The sequence below is a fragment of the Helobdella robusta genome, assembly GCF_000326865.2.
Source record: "Helobdella robusta unplaced genomic scaffold HELROscaffold_18, whole genome shotgun sequence".
NCBI lineage: Eukaryota > Metazoa > Annelida > Clitellata > Rhynchobdellida > Glossiphoniidae > Helobdella > Helobdella robusta.
Window position 1 is genome coordinate 1931355 of NW_008703981.1, and position 16400 is coordinate 1947754.

A 16400-nucleotide genomic window follows, 5' to 3' on the forward strand; every position below is an offset into this window, starting at 1 on the left:
ATCAACATCAGCAGAAGCATCGTTGTCGGCATCATCGTCATTAAAAAACATCAACGACAACAAAGTTAATAATATTAATAGCAATGATATCATCAACAACAACAAAACGACAGACGGTCATCAATAAAAGCAGAAAAAATAAAATTTTTGATCATTACATCAACAACAATACACCGTGGCGCCAACAACTCCATGACAACAACCACAACAACATTAATAACATCAACACAACAACAACTATAACCACCACCTCAACAACAACAAATAGCAACATCAAAAATACCAACATTCAATCTATCAATAGATGAACAGAAAAAAACGTTAAGCAAACTTGCGGATGATAAGGATGTATTTATGTCTAGAAGATATCATTCTTTTTGTTTGTATGTCGCGAATGTGGGTGTGTGTATGTTTGTATCCGTTTGTATGTTTGTATCTTCGTGTATGTATCATTGTATCTGTTTGTTTGTATATATTTGCGTGCACTATTTTATACGCAAGTATTTGTATACGTATTTTGTAATGGCGTATCAATATGGGCCTATTTTTATGTGTGTGTATTGCTTTTTGTGTATGGGTATTCGTATGGTCGCCGGTATCATAATGTTTTTATTTATGTCCTCTTAATGTTTTCAATAATCTCTAGTCAAATTATTTATGTGTGTGTGTGTGTATGTGTGTGTTTGTTTTTTGTATGTCTGTGTGTTTGGATTTTATTTTTAAGTAATTTATTAACATGGATAATTTTTTTCCCTTCAAATAGCACCGCGAGCTAGAAAACTTGAAAATTATCGCCTATTTGGCTTCGTTTACATGTCGAAATATGTGTGTGTGTGTGCGTGTATGCGTGCGTGTATGTGTGCGTGTATGTGTACATATATGTGTGCGTATGTGTGTCTGTGTGTTGTGTTTTTGCACTACATAACAATATGAACATAATTTTCACACATAATTATAGAAAAATAGCATAAAATATAAATGAAAATTGTTTCTATAAGCAGTTAATTTGGAATTCTGAATGTTATTCACATTTAAGATATCATTGAGATATATATACACTAAAATAAAGATAGTTTATATATATATATATATATATATATATATATAGAATTGTTTTTATTATTATTTTTAATTACCTACAATATTTTTTAACAAAATTATTGTTATTAATTATTAATAGTTTTATCAATTTATGAAAAAATTAAGGTGACACATACGGTAGATTACCCACTTTGGAGCTAAAAAAAACCAGCCAAACAATTATTCAACTAACTAATCAATCAACCAACCAATCAATCAATCAATCAACTAACTAATCAATCAATCAATCAACTAACTAATCAATCAATCGTTCAGTCAACTAACTAATCGATCAATCGTTCAGTCAAATACACTGATAATTTTCAATAAGTTTATTTTGGCTGTTGTTGTCTGATGAAAGCTTCTCACAAACCAAATGCTCCGATGATGACTTTGTTGATAGTGAGTGATGTTGAGGGTGGGTAGGAAGATGCTGAGAGTGGTGTTGGAACTTTTTTAATGTGTTGTTGAAAACTTGATTGTTGTTGTTGTTGTTGTTGCAAGTTGAAGTTGTCGATTGATTTAATTGTTGTTGTTGTTGTTGGTGGTGATGGTGGTGTAAAAGCTGTTCGTGATGCTGAAGGTGGGGTAAATTTGTGAAACGCTGATGTGTTGGGCAAAACATTTGTTGCTGTTGTTGTTGTTGTGTAAAATGTTGTTGTTGCGGTTGTTGCACAAATTGTTGTTGTTGATATTTTAGTTGATGTTCATGGTGGGTTGGTTCGACACAATTTGACATGAAGCAAGGCAGTGTGGTTATTTTATCATTGTCGTCGTTGTTGTTAGGGTTAGGGTTATTGTTGACTGTATGGCAAATATGTTGATAGACAAGTTGTTGGGGTTGCAATTGTTGCGGATGTTGCAGCAACATATGTTGTTGGTGTAAATGTTGCTGTTGATAATGTGGCAAAATATGTTGGTGGGTGTTGTTGTTGTTGTTGTTTAGAAAGTTGTCATCATCCTCTGCGTCGTCAATAGTGTCGTTGTTTAAAAGATTCATTGGCTGTTTGAGGCAGTGGTCGTAAATGTTTGTAGCTGTTGTGGCTGCTGTTGTGGTCGGCGAGTTTTTATGCGGTCTGTATAAGCTGTTTGTAGTGTGTGTATGTGTGTGTATAAATGTGTATATATGTGTATGTGTGTGTATGTATATATATATATATATATATGTGTGTGTGTGTGTGTGTGTGTGTGTGCGTCAACACGTCAATGCGATGTGTGTTGTGGTATGCTTGTAAGCATGTAAACAGGTCTATAAAATATCTGGCAGACCGGAGCCTACAGCCCATATAAATATACAATAAATACAGCACCTCATGGAGTTCTTTAACACTGTTATTTGTACGTGAGCTCGCACGCATACATTCACACATACTTGCACACATACATACACATACACGCACTTATATAAACACACACATACATTTTATTACAAACATGCCGCGACAAATGTCTTATTGTAAAAGTAGACACAAATTTATAAACTTTTTTCAAATTGATCAACTAGTCTATCACACGCCAATCAATCAACCATCCATCCATCCTTTCATTCGATCATTCATTCATTTATTCATTCATTCAACCAATCAATCAATCATCTAATCACCAATTAATCACCAACCAACCAACCAACCAACTGACCGTTTCATGTAGAACGCGACAAGCGACAGCATGAGACCGCCTATCAGAACGCCCAACGCAACTCCAATGGCCACCACCAATAATATTCCTTTCATAATTAATTATAATTATCAGGATAATTATTATTTATTTTTTTTATTTAATTATGAAATTATTATGGAATTCATTCTGTTTATTTATTTATTTATTAAAATCCTCTCTTCAAAACTTTTCAGAGTTTTCAACAACGACCAAACCACTGAGCATGTAAATACGCTCATTCATCTGCCTATCCATCCAGTCATCGATTCATTCATCTATCCATCCATCCACCCACCCACCCACCCACCCATCCATCCATCCATCCATCCATCCATTCATTCATTCATCCTTTCTTTCATTCATCCTTTCTTTCATTCATTCATTCATTTGTTTATTCGTTACGATAACCTTAATACTCACCGTATGGAAAATTTTCTTCATTCGTTCTAACCAGCTTCTGTCCATTATTCTGTTTGCTGAAGGGTTCTGTGTAAAACATTCATTTGTTTATTCATTCGTTCATTCATTCATTCATTCATTCATTCAATCATTCATTCATTCATTCATTCATTCATTCATTCACTCACTCACTCACCTGAGCAGTTCATCATCTCTCCTTGCCACTTATTTAACACGCAGTTCATGGACCACTGCTGTTTTGTTTCGTTGCAACGGATGGTAGCCACGTGACCATCTGACGTCATCCAACTTTTGGCGGGAAGTGTGGGATGCTTGCAGCCCAGCACTGATTGATTGTTGGATGAATGAACGGATGGATGGATGAATGAATAAATGGATGAATGAATTAATAGATTAATAAATAAAATAAGGATTGTAAGGCGACTTACAAATAGTAATATTTGTGATCATTCATTCAATCGTTCACTCTTTTTTTCATGAATTTTCTCGTTTTTAGTTTATTCATTCCTTTCTTATTCTTTCTTTCATTCATTCACTCATTCGTTCATTCATTCATTCATTCATTTATTCATTTATTTTTTCAACGATCCGTTCATCAAAAACTAATCAGTAAATTATCGTTTGATAAGTTGATTAAAAAATATAAATTATTTATTTTCTGCTTCTCACTCAAGCACGCACGCGACTTCCTTCATTGGAACGTCATCATTTGCACGCAAGGCAAACAGACACACATATAACCACCTACACACACACACACACACACACACACACTATATATATATATATATATATAATCACACATATACACATATATAACCACCTACACACACTACACACACACGTATGCAACCACCTACACGCACACACGTATAACCACACATACACACAGACACATATAACTAAATACACATATATACACGCACACACACATACATTTATATAAACACACCTACACAAATCATATAAACACACACGCAGACAAACACGCATATTCTAAAAGACACGTGCATATACATACACACACACATATATATCTAAATACATATACATACACACGCACATGTATGTTTTTAGAAACACACACACACACAAATATCCACATTAAAAAAAACACACACGCGTCCACATACAACTCTCCTCCTTCTTTCCATTAAATATTTTTTTCTCTCACGAAACAAAAAAATTGCATACGAAAAATTGTTCCTCTGAAGTTGAAATCTCACAACTTCACACCGTAACTTACTAATTGACCCTTTGTACAACGTTTAATTTTTGCTGACCTCTTAAACTTTGAACTCTACTTTGAACTCAGTGAACTCTACTTAACCAATGATAACCCTTTTATTCAACAAAAATTAATTTTTTGATATTTTCTTTAAAAATTTTGCCAATCCTTTTACTCGAATGTTTAAAAATGTTCACTGAAAGAATTTGATGGTACAAAAATTTATTCGAAGTGACGGCAATTCAATTGAACGTGGTCTTTGATTTTACCAGTTAGTGCATGTGCGCGCGTGTGTGCGCGCGTGTGTGTGTGTTGTGTGTGTGTAATGATGACGTCACTATCTAGCAAACTGATTGTCTTTTTTATTTACAAGTATGTTTGTGCGTGTGTGTTGTGTGTGTGTGTGATCAAACTCAGATGAGTTCCAGCAAACTGTTAGTCTTTTTGTTTGCAAGTATGTTTGTGAGCGTGCGTGCGTGTGTGTGTGTGTGTGTGTGTGTGTATTTGTAAATGTAAGTTGTTGTGCGAGTGTGTATGCATATATCAAATTATATATTTTCTCCAACGATAAGTGCCCTTAGCCATGCTTAGCACATGTGTCGTCTTGTTAGCTACTAATGAAAATGTACCCAATGAATGTCTGCAAGAATTTTCGCTGTACTTGAATACCATTGTTATAAAATGGAGATAAAATTACAAGTTTGTGTCTGTCGCGTTTGTATGTGTATATGTGTGTGTACATGCATGTATGTGTGTGTTTGTGTGTGTGTGTGTGTGTGTGGCTGGTATATACACACGCACACACAGATTTATACACACACACACTCACACACACACACACACACACATTCGTGTCTACTGCTAACCTTTATATTTGAGGATAAAATTCGGTAGCGTCTTAAAAGACATGGCGGACGTGTAAGAAATTGTGACGTCATGGGATACGGAAGTGTACCACGTGACTTCTCGTTCCGCTCGTGAACAAAGCGAGATTTGAACACTTGCAAAGTTGTTGTTGTTGGTGGTGGTGCTGCTGAGTCTGACAGTTTTGTTGTCTATTTTATTCTTTGTATCTCTGTTTGGATTAGCCAGACTGGTTTGATGTTGTTGTTGTTGTTGCTGCATTTGTAGAGTTATTATCTTTGAAATGTTGTAAGATGTGCGGTTTAAGTTTAACAATTTGTTGTTGTTGTTGTTGTTGTTGTTTACTTTCACGATGTTGTTGTTGATGTCGTCGTCGTCGTTGTTGTTAATTTCGTTGTCTGTCATTTTAAAGTTCTCTGTGATAGTTGCGACTATTGGGCAGGATATCTGAAACAGAAAAAAAAAATTTTTGGAATTGTTAAAAAATTAAAATGACTACATTAAGTCATTCTAAATGAATAAATTATTATCAGTGAATTCTATTGTTTGCAGCTAAAAATACACCAGAGGTCTCGAATTTCAGAAAAATAATTAATAACCAATTATATACATCAGGGGTGTAACACTAAAAACATAAAATAAATAGTTGGTGAAAATGTTTTTGCTGTTGCTGTTGTTGTTGTTGATGATGATGTTGTTGCTGCTTCTGTTGATGTTGTGTTAACATTGTGGTTTTTTATCGACCAAAATTGCAGAAAAATAGAAAAAAAAACATTTTTTTTCAACCGTCCCGCAAGATGTTTCCCTAATTAAAACAAATTAAATTACTTTTTTGGCAGTTTCAATTTGTTTAAATCTGTTTTCCTTCTAATATTTTTTTCTTATTTGAAAAAATAAACAAATTGGGAAAAAAAACTCTTAAAAAAGTATTCAATTTCATCACTACATCAACCAACAACATTAATTTCGTGACACCAACATCGGTATGACATCAATCAGTAACATCATCATTATTATCGACAATAATAATAATTATTATTGTTAACACCAACAAAAACATCAACAAACGATACGGAAAATAGTCAACAACCTGAATTTCATTACACTAAAAACATCAACAACAGCAATAACAACAACAACAAAAAGAACTGCAACAACAACAGCAACCGCAGCAACAACAGCAACAACAACGTCATCAACATCAACAACAACATCATCAACATCAACAACAACATCAATATCATCAGCAACATCAAAAACAACACGAACATCAACAACAACAACAAAACCAACAACAGCCCATTACGAGTTCACTTTTGAAAACAACCCCACGTAATTGGCGGTGAAAATTAAATATTTAAGCTTGTTTATCGTCGCAATTATTTGTTTAGAAATATAATTATTATTATTATTGTTGTTATATTGTTTTATTATTCTAAATATTATTCTCACTACTTGTAGTTGTAGTATCTGTGGCAGCATTAGTAGCAGTAATGGTAGTACTAGCTGTTGATGTAGTAGTAGAAGCAGCAGTAGTTACAATAGTAGTAGTCGTAGTAGTAGTAGTAGTAGTAGTAGTAGTAGTAGTAGTGTTAGCAGTAGTAGTAGTAGTAGTAATAGCAGCAGCAGTAGTAGTAGTAGTATTTTCGTAACTTTAAAAATAGCACCAAGTATAACATACTTCTTTAAATTGCTGCTGCTGCTGCTGAAAGATGTTGAAATTTAACAAGGTCACTTGTAGTTTTTGACCCTTCTCAACCTTGACCTTAATATTGTAACAACTTCCCGTCGACGTATTTCCGGTTTTCAATGATGCCTCACTACTTCCGGTCCAATATGGCGGCAAGAGGTAGCCATCTTGGTGGGCGTGAACGACGAGGTGGTCGTCTTTGGAGCAGTCTGTCGGCAGTGTCGCTGGAGAGAGAATTAATTATAATTAATTATAATTAATTATAATTAATTATAATTAATTATTTAACTAAATTATAATTTTGAGCTGAGCAATTTTTTCATTTTGTCATGTATTATTATTACGTAATTAAATTACTTGTGGTTTCAATTTATTAGAAAATTCAATGAAATTAAAAAAAATTAAAAAATTTTATTCACAATTTGAAAAAGGTAGGCAGGATATTTTTGAATTCGAACCCGGTAACAACGAGATGCATTAAAATCGGTCAGGAGCCTCTAAACATTACGCCATCTCATTGACGGACGACAGAATTGCGATAAATTATGGACAGAACAACGAAACGGACTAAATAATATTTCAAATTTTGTAATACCTAAATTAACTTTTAACCCACCTAGCACACACATGTAGTCAGCCTCCAGGTAGCTACTAAACTCTTTGGAGCAGACGCCCAAGCGGTGCAGCGCTGCTTCGGCCACATAGACCTCACATGAAGTTTTGGCAGAGCAGAGTGAGTCCATGTACGCTGTGGCGTCTATACTGCAGTTTGTATGTGTTTCCACACATCTGTGTGGCGATGGTGGTTGCGTGATTGGCGATTTTTGTGGCGATTGTGGTGGCGTGACTGGCGATTTTTGGCGATTGTGGTATAATGTCGTGTAAAGATGATGATGTTGTTGATGAAAATTATTTGAAAATTTGAAGTTAAGTTATTTCAATAACTCAGAAATCCACAACGCTTGTTAACACATTTGCGGAAAGCGCACGAGGATGTCTTTGCGATCGAACCTGATCCTAGCGACATAATTTAATTAATAATAAACAACATTTATACAACAATCATAAAAAAAATAAAAATTAATAAAAAAATGAAAAAAAATGAATAAAATTTTCGTCAAACCTTCCCTTATGCATGCGCCCGTACGAGGCCCCTTTGATTAAGACGACCTTCATTTGATTGGTGGACGATCGGCTGATCACGTGACGGGGTAGGTGGTGAGGGCGATGGTGATGATGATCTATTGAGATCAATTCCGATGGTGATGATGATGGTGATGATGAAGAGGAAGATGACGACGACGACGATGACGATGATGCAGATGGCTGGCCTACTAAATGAATGCTAGGAAAGTCATTTAGTTGAAATGTTGACACTGTTGTTGACAACATTTGTTGCTGTTGTTGTTGCTGTTGCAACAGATTTTCTTGTTCATGACAATTTGGCTTGAAAAACTCACTTTGGCAATATTCTAAAATTTTATAACGTATCAATTTATAGGGACAAAGTAAAATATTTGTGATATCAATAATGATACATGATAGATGATATATACATATAGATACATGATAGATGATATATATAATGATAAACGAAAGATTATGTATAGATAGATAGATACATGATAGATTATATATATATATAATGATACATGAAAGATTATATATATATACATATATATAGATAGATACACTATATATGATATATTTAATGATTCATGATAGATGATACATATAATGATACATGATAGATAATATATCATGTGATGTATGATGATGATTTATAATGACGATGACGATTATGAAGATGACAATATAGTGTATTCAAAAATACAATTGTATGTACTATACATACATAACAAAAACAATAATTGTAAAAAATTAAATATTTATTTTGTTGGCATATGTGATGAAATATGTTTCATTCATATATTTTTTTTATACACGAAAAAATTTTGCAAAAAAAAACATTCTATTGAAAAAACTAATTAAAAAAAATAAAAATCAAAGATGGATGGAAGACGAAAAGGGGAAGAAGAAAAAATATTTCATCAAAGAAAATGTTTGTATTGCAGCAAAAGGTCAATCGATAAAACGTTTCATTTGTCCACCCAATTCATTCATCCTTGCTTTATTCTGTCTTTTTTTTATTCATTCAATCATTTGTCCATCTGTCCACCCATACGTTCATTCATTTACTCATTTACTCATTCTTTCGTTCGTTCGTTCGTTCGTTCGTTCATTCATTTGCTCAATTATTTATTCAATCATTCATTTATTTTTTCGTTCATTCATTCATAACCTACCTATTCTTCTTTCAGTCATTCAGTCAATCTTTTTACTTCTTATTTATCAACTTGATTTCGCATTTTATGAAAGTATGATATATATATATATCATACTTTCTGCTTGTATCTATCTATCAAACATGTTCAATCGGTGTGTCTATGTATCTATCTATCAATATTTGTTGAAAACCTTATTTAAACAAACAAAGACTAAAAAGACATTCCTTTGTTTCCTTCCGATAATATCTCGCTACGTTTCTCATCTACCAAATGCTTCAACTCAATTTTAGTCACAGTTGAAATAGTTGAAGACATATAGAATATATTGCCAAGTTCAATAACTAATTTAAATTTACTAATTTTATTGTAGTTAAGTGCAACTCGACAAACAAAACTCCAAAGATAAATCGAAGTTGAAAGAGGTAGCTGCACGGAAAATTACCTCCATAGCTTTGCTGATTCCACGTGATTTCACATGGGGGTTATCTTTTTTGTGCGCCTATGCATATGTGTCGATCACATGTGTACGAATATATATATATAAATATATTTTTACAATATTCTATAAATTCTACCAAATGTTTGGCGTTAATATGTTTGTAGTTCGTTTAGAATTTATAGAATATTGTAAAAATTATTGTCTATTACCAACATATAAATATATGTATACATATATATATACATGCTTTTATTTTCGCACGTAGATGTCATTATTTCCATTTTTTCCCATTCCCGCCCGTCATTCTAGATTCCCGAACAACATATCCTCATTTCCTGAAATTTCCATCTCCAAAAATTAAATTTTACCAATTCCATGGGTAAAGTTCCACCTATATTTTGTATAATACATTATACCATGTACATGTATATCATTCGTTAATTATAGATTATAAATCATATATCATACAGGAAAATATTTTGCTTACTTTGTATGTATCAATAATTATTTAGGCATATATTATTGAACATTAACCGTCATACATTTTGTATCATGTATCATGCGAATTGTATCATCTAGCGAACGTATATCATTTATCTTACATCTTATAAAAACAACCACTTCATATAAACTGTCATACATTATATGTCATGTATCATACATCTTAGATAATCTATCTTGTATCATTAACTTGATATTGTATCATTATTAGAAGCATTAATAGCAGAGTACAGAACGCACGCATGTGTACACGCGCGAACATTTATCTGAGCTGGAAGTATGTATACAAATAACAAATCAAGGTTTATTGAAGCGTGAAATGACGTCAGAATCTGCTAGTATCATCACCATCATCATCATCACTATCATCATCATCACTATCACCATCATCGTCATCATCATCTTCTTCATCATCACTATCACCATCATCACCATCATCACCATCATCCTCACCACCATCATCATCATCATGTCCAAATCTTCATAATCGTCATCAAAGCTCGTTATAACGGAATGATATCTTATCTAAAAAATTGAAGTTTACCTTAATTTTGTACAACGGCGAGAAAAAAAATCAATATAAAATCTCTTCTACGAGTCCCCAAAAAAAGACTATAAAAATTTAAAGATAACTCTACCGTAACATCGTAAAATAATAATGAAAGTAATAAAAAAAAATTCAAAAATCTTTAAGAAAGTTCGCCTAAAGAAGAAAACTCGGAAAAAAATTTCGAAAAAAAGACCCATGACGATGACTCTTCTTGTAACGTGACTCTGCAATGACGTAATTGTTCTTTTAAGTTTATCGTTTTAACCGACCTAGTAGTAGTAGTGGCTGTATTAGCTGTAGTAGCTGTAGTAGCTGCAGTAGTAGTAGTAGTAGTAGCAGTAGTAGTAGTAGGAGTGGTAGTAGTAGAAATAGTAGTAGTAGCTTGATAGGTTATGAATAACATCAGCAAGGCGAAGTATTTTAATGAGTGCATATACATCGTTATTATTATCATCCTTATAAGTAAACTTGTGTGCATGTGTGTGTGTGTGCGTGTGTATGTATGTGTGTGTGAATATGTGCGTGTGTGTGTATATACATGAACATGTTTGCATGTCATTACATTATTACGATTACCATACATATTTTATCTTTTAATATGTATAATTATGTGTGTGCATGTGTGTGTGTGTCTGTCTGTACTACTCCTACTGTTTTTGCTGCTGCTACTTCTGCTACTACTACTACTACTACTACTAGTAGTAGTAGTAGTAGTAGTAGTAGTACGTGTGTATGCGTATGTGTCTAAATGTGTGCGTGAGTTTGTGTTGGCAACTCAACTATGTTTGTGTGTATTTGTATGTGTAAAAAGTTTGCATGTCAGTAAGTGAAGCTGTGTATTTGCGTGTGTGCGTCTGTGAGTCGTAAACGTCTGTGTGTTTACGTCTATGTGTGTTTACGTCTGTGTGTTTACGTCTGTGTGTGCGTGTCTGTATGTGTAAGAAAGTTTGCATGTGAGTAAGTGAGGCTGTGTATGTTCGTGTGTGCGTCTGTGTGTGTAGGTCTAAATGTGTGTACGTCTGTGTGCGTGTCTGCCTACGCGTGTGATGTCGGCGACGTTAATTAAATAAAACGGCGTACGTACATGTTGCGTTGCGTTGCGTGCACGCACTGGATTTAATATCGTAAGCTATTTTCTACATGTTTCAGAGATGTTTGTTTGTAAGTTGGCTGGCTGGCTGGCTGGCTGGTTGACTGGCTGGTTGACTGGCTGGTTGACTGGCTGGTTAGTTGGCTGGTTAGATGGATGGCTGGTTGGTTAGTTTTTTAGTTGATTGATTGGTTGGATGGTTGGATGGTTGGATGGTTGGTTGGAGGGTTAGTTGGATGGTTGGTTGGTTGGATGGTTGGTTGGGTGGTTGGTTGGATGGTTGGTTGGATGATTGAATGGTGGGCTAGTTAGTTGGTTGGTTAGTTCTTTAGTTGGTTAGATGGTTGGCTGGTTGGTTGGTTGGTTGGTTGGTTGGTCGGGTGGTTGGTTGGATGGTTGGTTGGCTGGTTGGTTGGTTAGTTGGTTGATTGGATGGTTGGTTGGATAATTGAATGGTTGAATGGTTGGCTGGTTGGTTGGTTAGTTGGTTGATTGGATGGTTGGTTGGATAATTGAATGGTTGAATGGTTGGCTGGTTGATTAGTTGTGGAAGTGATTTAGTATGCGAGACCAGTCGGCGCATATCTGTTTATGAATTTGCATTTTACGTGTCTAACGAAATACACAATTTGTGCATATGTGTATGTATTTGTCTGTTTGTATGTGTGTCTCTGTGTGTGTGTGTGTGCATGTTTGTATACTCAACTGTGTGTGTGTTGTGTAGTATGTACGTGTAACCCAATATGTGGAAGTATTTGAATGTGTGTATGTGTACCTGCATATATGATGACATTTTAAACTCGATTTATGAGAAACAATTGAGATATGGGCAAATCTAAAAGACACAGACCTATGACGGAAGTCTATGAACATTTCGAAACTGAATCAACAACAATGAAATAGAATCATAATAGATGATGGGCGGATTGGTTACGATAATAAAAGTATGAACTTTGGGTCGGCTCGAATTGAAGTGTTTTTTTTTATTAATTTTTTTCATTTCCTCACATCTCATTTTAATTTTTCGTAAGAAATGAATCAAAATAAACATTTTAGCGCAAAAAAAATACCGCAAAAATGTTTTCAAACCAAAAATACACACAACAAAATGCAAAACAAGATACAAAAAGTATACAAAACGGTATACAAGACAAAGAAATTGTAAAAAGAATGTGAAGGAGAATGAAATAATACAGGAGAGAAAAATGTTTCGTTCAAGTATGGCCGCCATGGTAACACTAATGTTGTCACGTGATGCAATTCTACGCAAATGAACTGTAGGTTGTTGATGTTTTTGTTTTTGCTGATGATGTTTATTCGTCCTCTAGTTCTCTTTCTCTCTCTCTCTCTCTTTCTTTCTCTCTCTCTCTCTCTCTCACTTTATTTTCTATAATATGTTTTTATCTATTTTATTACGTCTCGATGTCTCCTTCATTCTCTTTCTCTGTCATCCTTCCCATCTTTTAGAAGTATCTTTTTTTTCTTTCTCTCACTCTTTTAGTCTTTTTCTAAGTTATTTTTCAAAATGTTTCCCTTTCTCTCTCTCTCTCTCTCTTTCTCTCTCTCTCTCTCTTTCTTTCTCTCTCTCTCTCTCTCTTTCTCTCTCTTTCTTTCTTTCTCTCTCTCTCTCTCTCTCTTGGTTTCTTGTTTGAAGTTTTTTTTTCTTTTGTCCACATTCGGCGTTTAAAATCAATAGACTCTGATTATTTTTTCATGTAATATCATACAAGTTCTTTTTCAAAATTTTGACGTAGACGTTTGTTCACTCGTGTCCGTTTGTTCGTTCGTTCGTTCGTTCATTTATTTGTTCGTTCGTTCGTTCGTTCTTTTGTTCGTACGTTTATTAATATCATCAACAGTACACAACATCAACAAAAACATCAACAAAAACATCCACAACAACAAAATTTTACAAAAATTTTTCATTTAAATTCGAGATTACTCGGTTCAGTTTGAGTTCATGCCATATAATGATACCTACATCCATGGTGATGATGGTGATGATGGGGATCATGGTGATGATCATGATTATGATCATAATGAAATTGGTGATGATGATGACGATGACGACGACGAATACTATGATGCAGAAGATAAATGTAAGCCCACTAAAAATTAGTATACCAATAATCATTTTAATAATAATAATATAATAATAATAATTATTATTTCATAATTAATATTAGTAATAACTTTAATAATAATTATAACAATAATTATGACAATAATTATTACAAATGACTACCCAGATATAATGTGTTAAATGTATCTCGCCCGTATTAATCAATATATCGAGCCATATATAGCGAACTAAAAATGCTCACAAAAACAACAACACAGGTCAAAATCATTATTTATGATTTTATATAGAAATCCACTTTTAAACAGCATCGACTACTACATCAACAACAATGACGTCATTAACAACAACAGCAGTAGCAGCAACAAAATAATGACATTAACATTCCTAAAATACATTGAATACATTAACGTAGGTACAATTATAACAAATACGACAGTATAAATGTCTACAACAATTATAGTGGCATACAAAAAATGACATCATCATCAACAACAACAACAACAACGAATCAATCTTCAAATGCATACATTAATTAATGCCATAAAACAAATCAAATCGAATTAAGATGGACTAAACTGAAATTAACTAATGAAACAACATCAAAAACTATTACATTAAAAAGACATTAAACACTAAAAAAAAATAACATCAAAAGACATTAAACAACATCAACAGCATCATCGCATCACAACAACAACATCGGAAGACATTAAATCGTTAATGATAACATAAAAAGAACAACAAAAACAAGAAGAGCAATTAAGGAACATTTCCTTACGATCCTAGCATTTGAATGAACATACGATACAACAGTGATGTTACATGCAACACATCGCCAATAAAACTTACCCTCCAAAAAAAAATCTTTTTTAAACCTGAAAAATTAAACTAACCTCAAAAAATTAAACAGATTATTTTATACAACATAAACAACATAAAACAATATTCAGTGCAACAACAACAGCATAAACAAAACAACAACACCAAAACACTAACAACAACAACAACAACAACAACAGCACCAACAACAACATCGACGGCAATAGCAATTTCAAAAGTAACCTCAAACAACATTTTATACAACACAACAACAACAATAAACAAACAGCACTAACAAATTTTATTCCTTCTTAGCACTGATAATTGTTCTGAACGCCATTTTTGAAATCTAATCTATGATTTCATGATCTAAGATATTGTAAGATGCATTCTATTTCATAGCGTTGTATTGTCAAATGAAAATTTCTTATATTTCCATAGTTCTGTTGTTTGGAGTGTGTGTGTGTATTTTTGTGTTATCTTGTATGTGTGTGTCCGTGTTTTTGGAGTTTTGAATGTATGTGTGTGTTTATATCTACGTTTATACGTGCATACAGATGTTATGCTTTATGTGTATGCGTGTGCGTGCGCGTTTTTTGCTGGCATGCCTGTGTGAATGAGTGTACGTATGTATGTGCGTGAATGTTGGTGTGTATGTGTGCACATATACATACTCAAATACACATTTAGAAAACTATTTACAAACACATAAAACACAAAACCGTACACAAATGATTTTTTTTCTTCCAAGCTCATAAAATAACTTTAAATAACTTAACGAGAGTATAGAATATTTAAAAACCTTTAAACAATTTGCACATACACACACACAAACGCACGCACGCACGCACACACATACATACATACATACACACATACAAACAAACAAACACTCAGGCAAACATGTATTCCAAATCCGAAACCAGACATGCTATTCCCACATTAAATACACACAAAATGAAATTATTAAACTTTCTGATTAATTTTAACATATTGATTTTGCCCATGTCTGTCTTTGTACTTGTATGTATGTATGTATTTGTGTGTGTGTTTATATATATGTGTATATTGGTGTGTATATATGTATACATAGTGTTTATATTGACGTATGTGTATATGTTGGTGTGTGTGTGTGTGTGTGTGTGTATTATATATGAGTGTGTATAAGCATGTAGCATGTATCTATATACATGTGCGTACTTGTGTAGGTATCGTATTTTTGTACTATCTGATTCCTTTCCAAAAAAAATGTTTTTCAAACTTCTAAGAAAATAATTGTTTTTCATGTGCCCATGTACTATATGCAAGTATTTTTGTTTCTATTTTATGGTTTTTTTTCAAATTTAGCTCGAGTTTCATCTATTGTGAGTTTAGGTTTTTTTTGCCGAGTGTTTTTATTTATTTCCAAGAAGCTAAGCAGTCCCAGGGGTAAGTTAAAATATTTCAAAAAGAAAAAATTATATAAAAGTTAATAAAGATAAAAGAGGTTTACAAGAATCTAAAGTTTTAAACTGTCAAAATAAATGAAATGAATATATTTTACACAAAAAAAAAATATGGAAATAAAGTTTTTTCTCAAGATAAAACAAAACTAATAAGCGAGAACATATTTGCGCATTTGTGTCATGTTTTTGAATATTTTGTACTAAAATTTTCACGCATACAAACAAATACAAACACACATAGCAA

General features: G+C 33.2%; 1 protein-coding gene across 1 annotated transcript; it reads right to left on the bottom strand.

Moving 5' to 3' along the window:
- Positions 1-3148: 3148 nt before the first annotated feature.
- HELRODRAFT_170590 (hypothetical protein) lies at positions 3149-9544 on the bottom strand (the record flags this gene model as incomplete). The annotated part of the gene is made up of 8 exons (XM_009016392.1): positions 3149-3225; positions 3335-3484; positions 5254-5506; positions 5597-5698; positions 6933-7165; positions 7558-7730; positions 8065-8136; positions 9450-9544. 8 exons carry the CDS (start codon positions 9542-9544, stop codon positions 3149-3151), a joined length of 1155 nt encoding a protein of 384 aa, XP_009014640.1.
- Positions 9545-16400: the final 6856 nt, after the last annotated feature.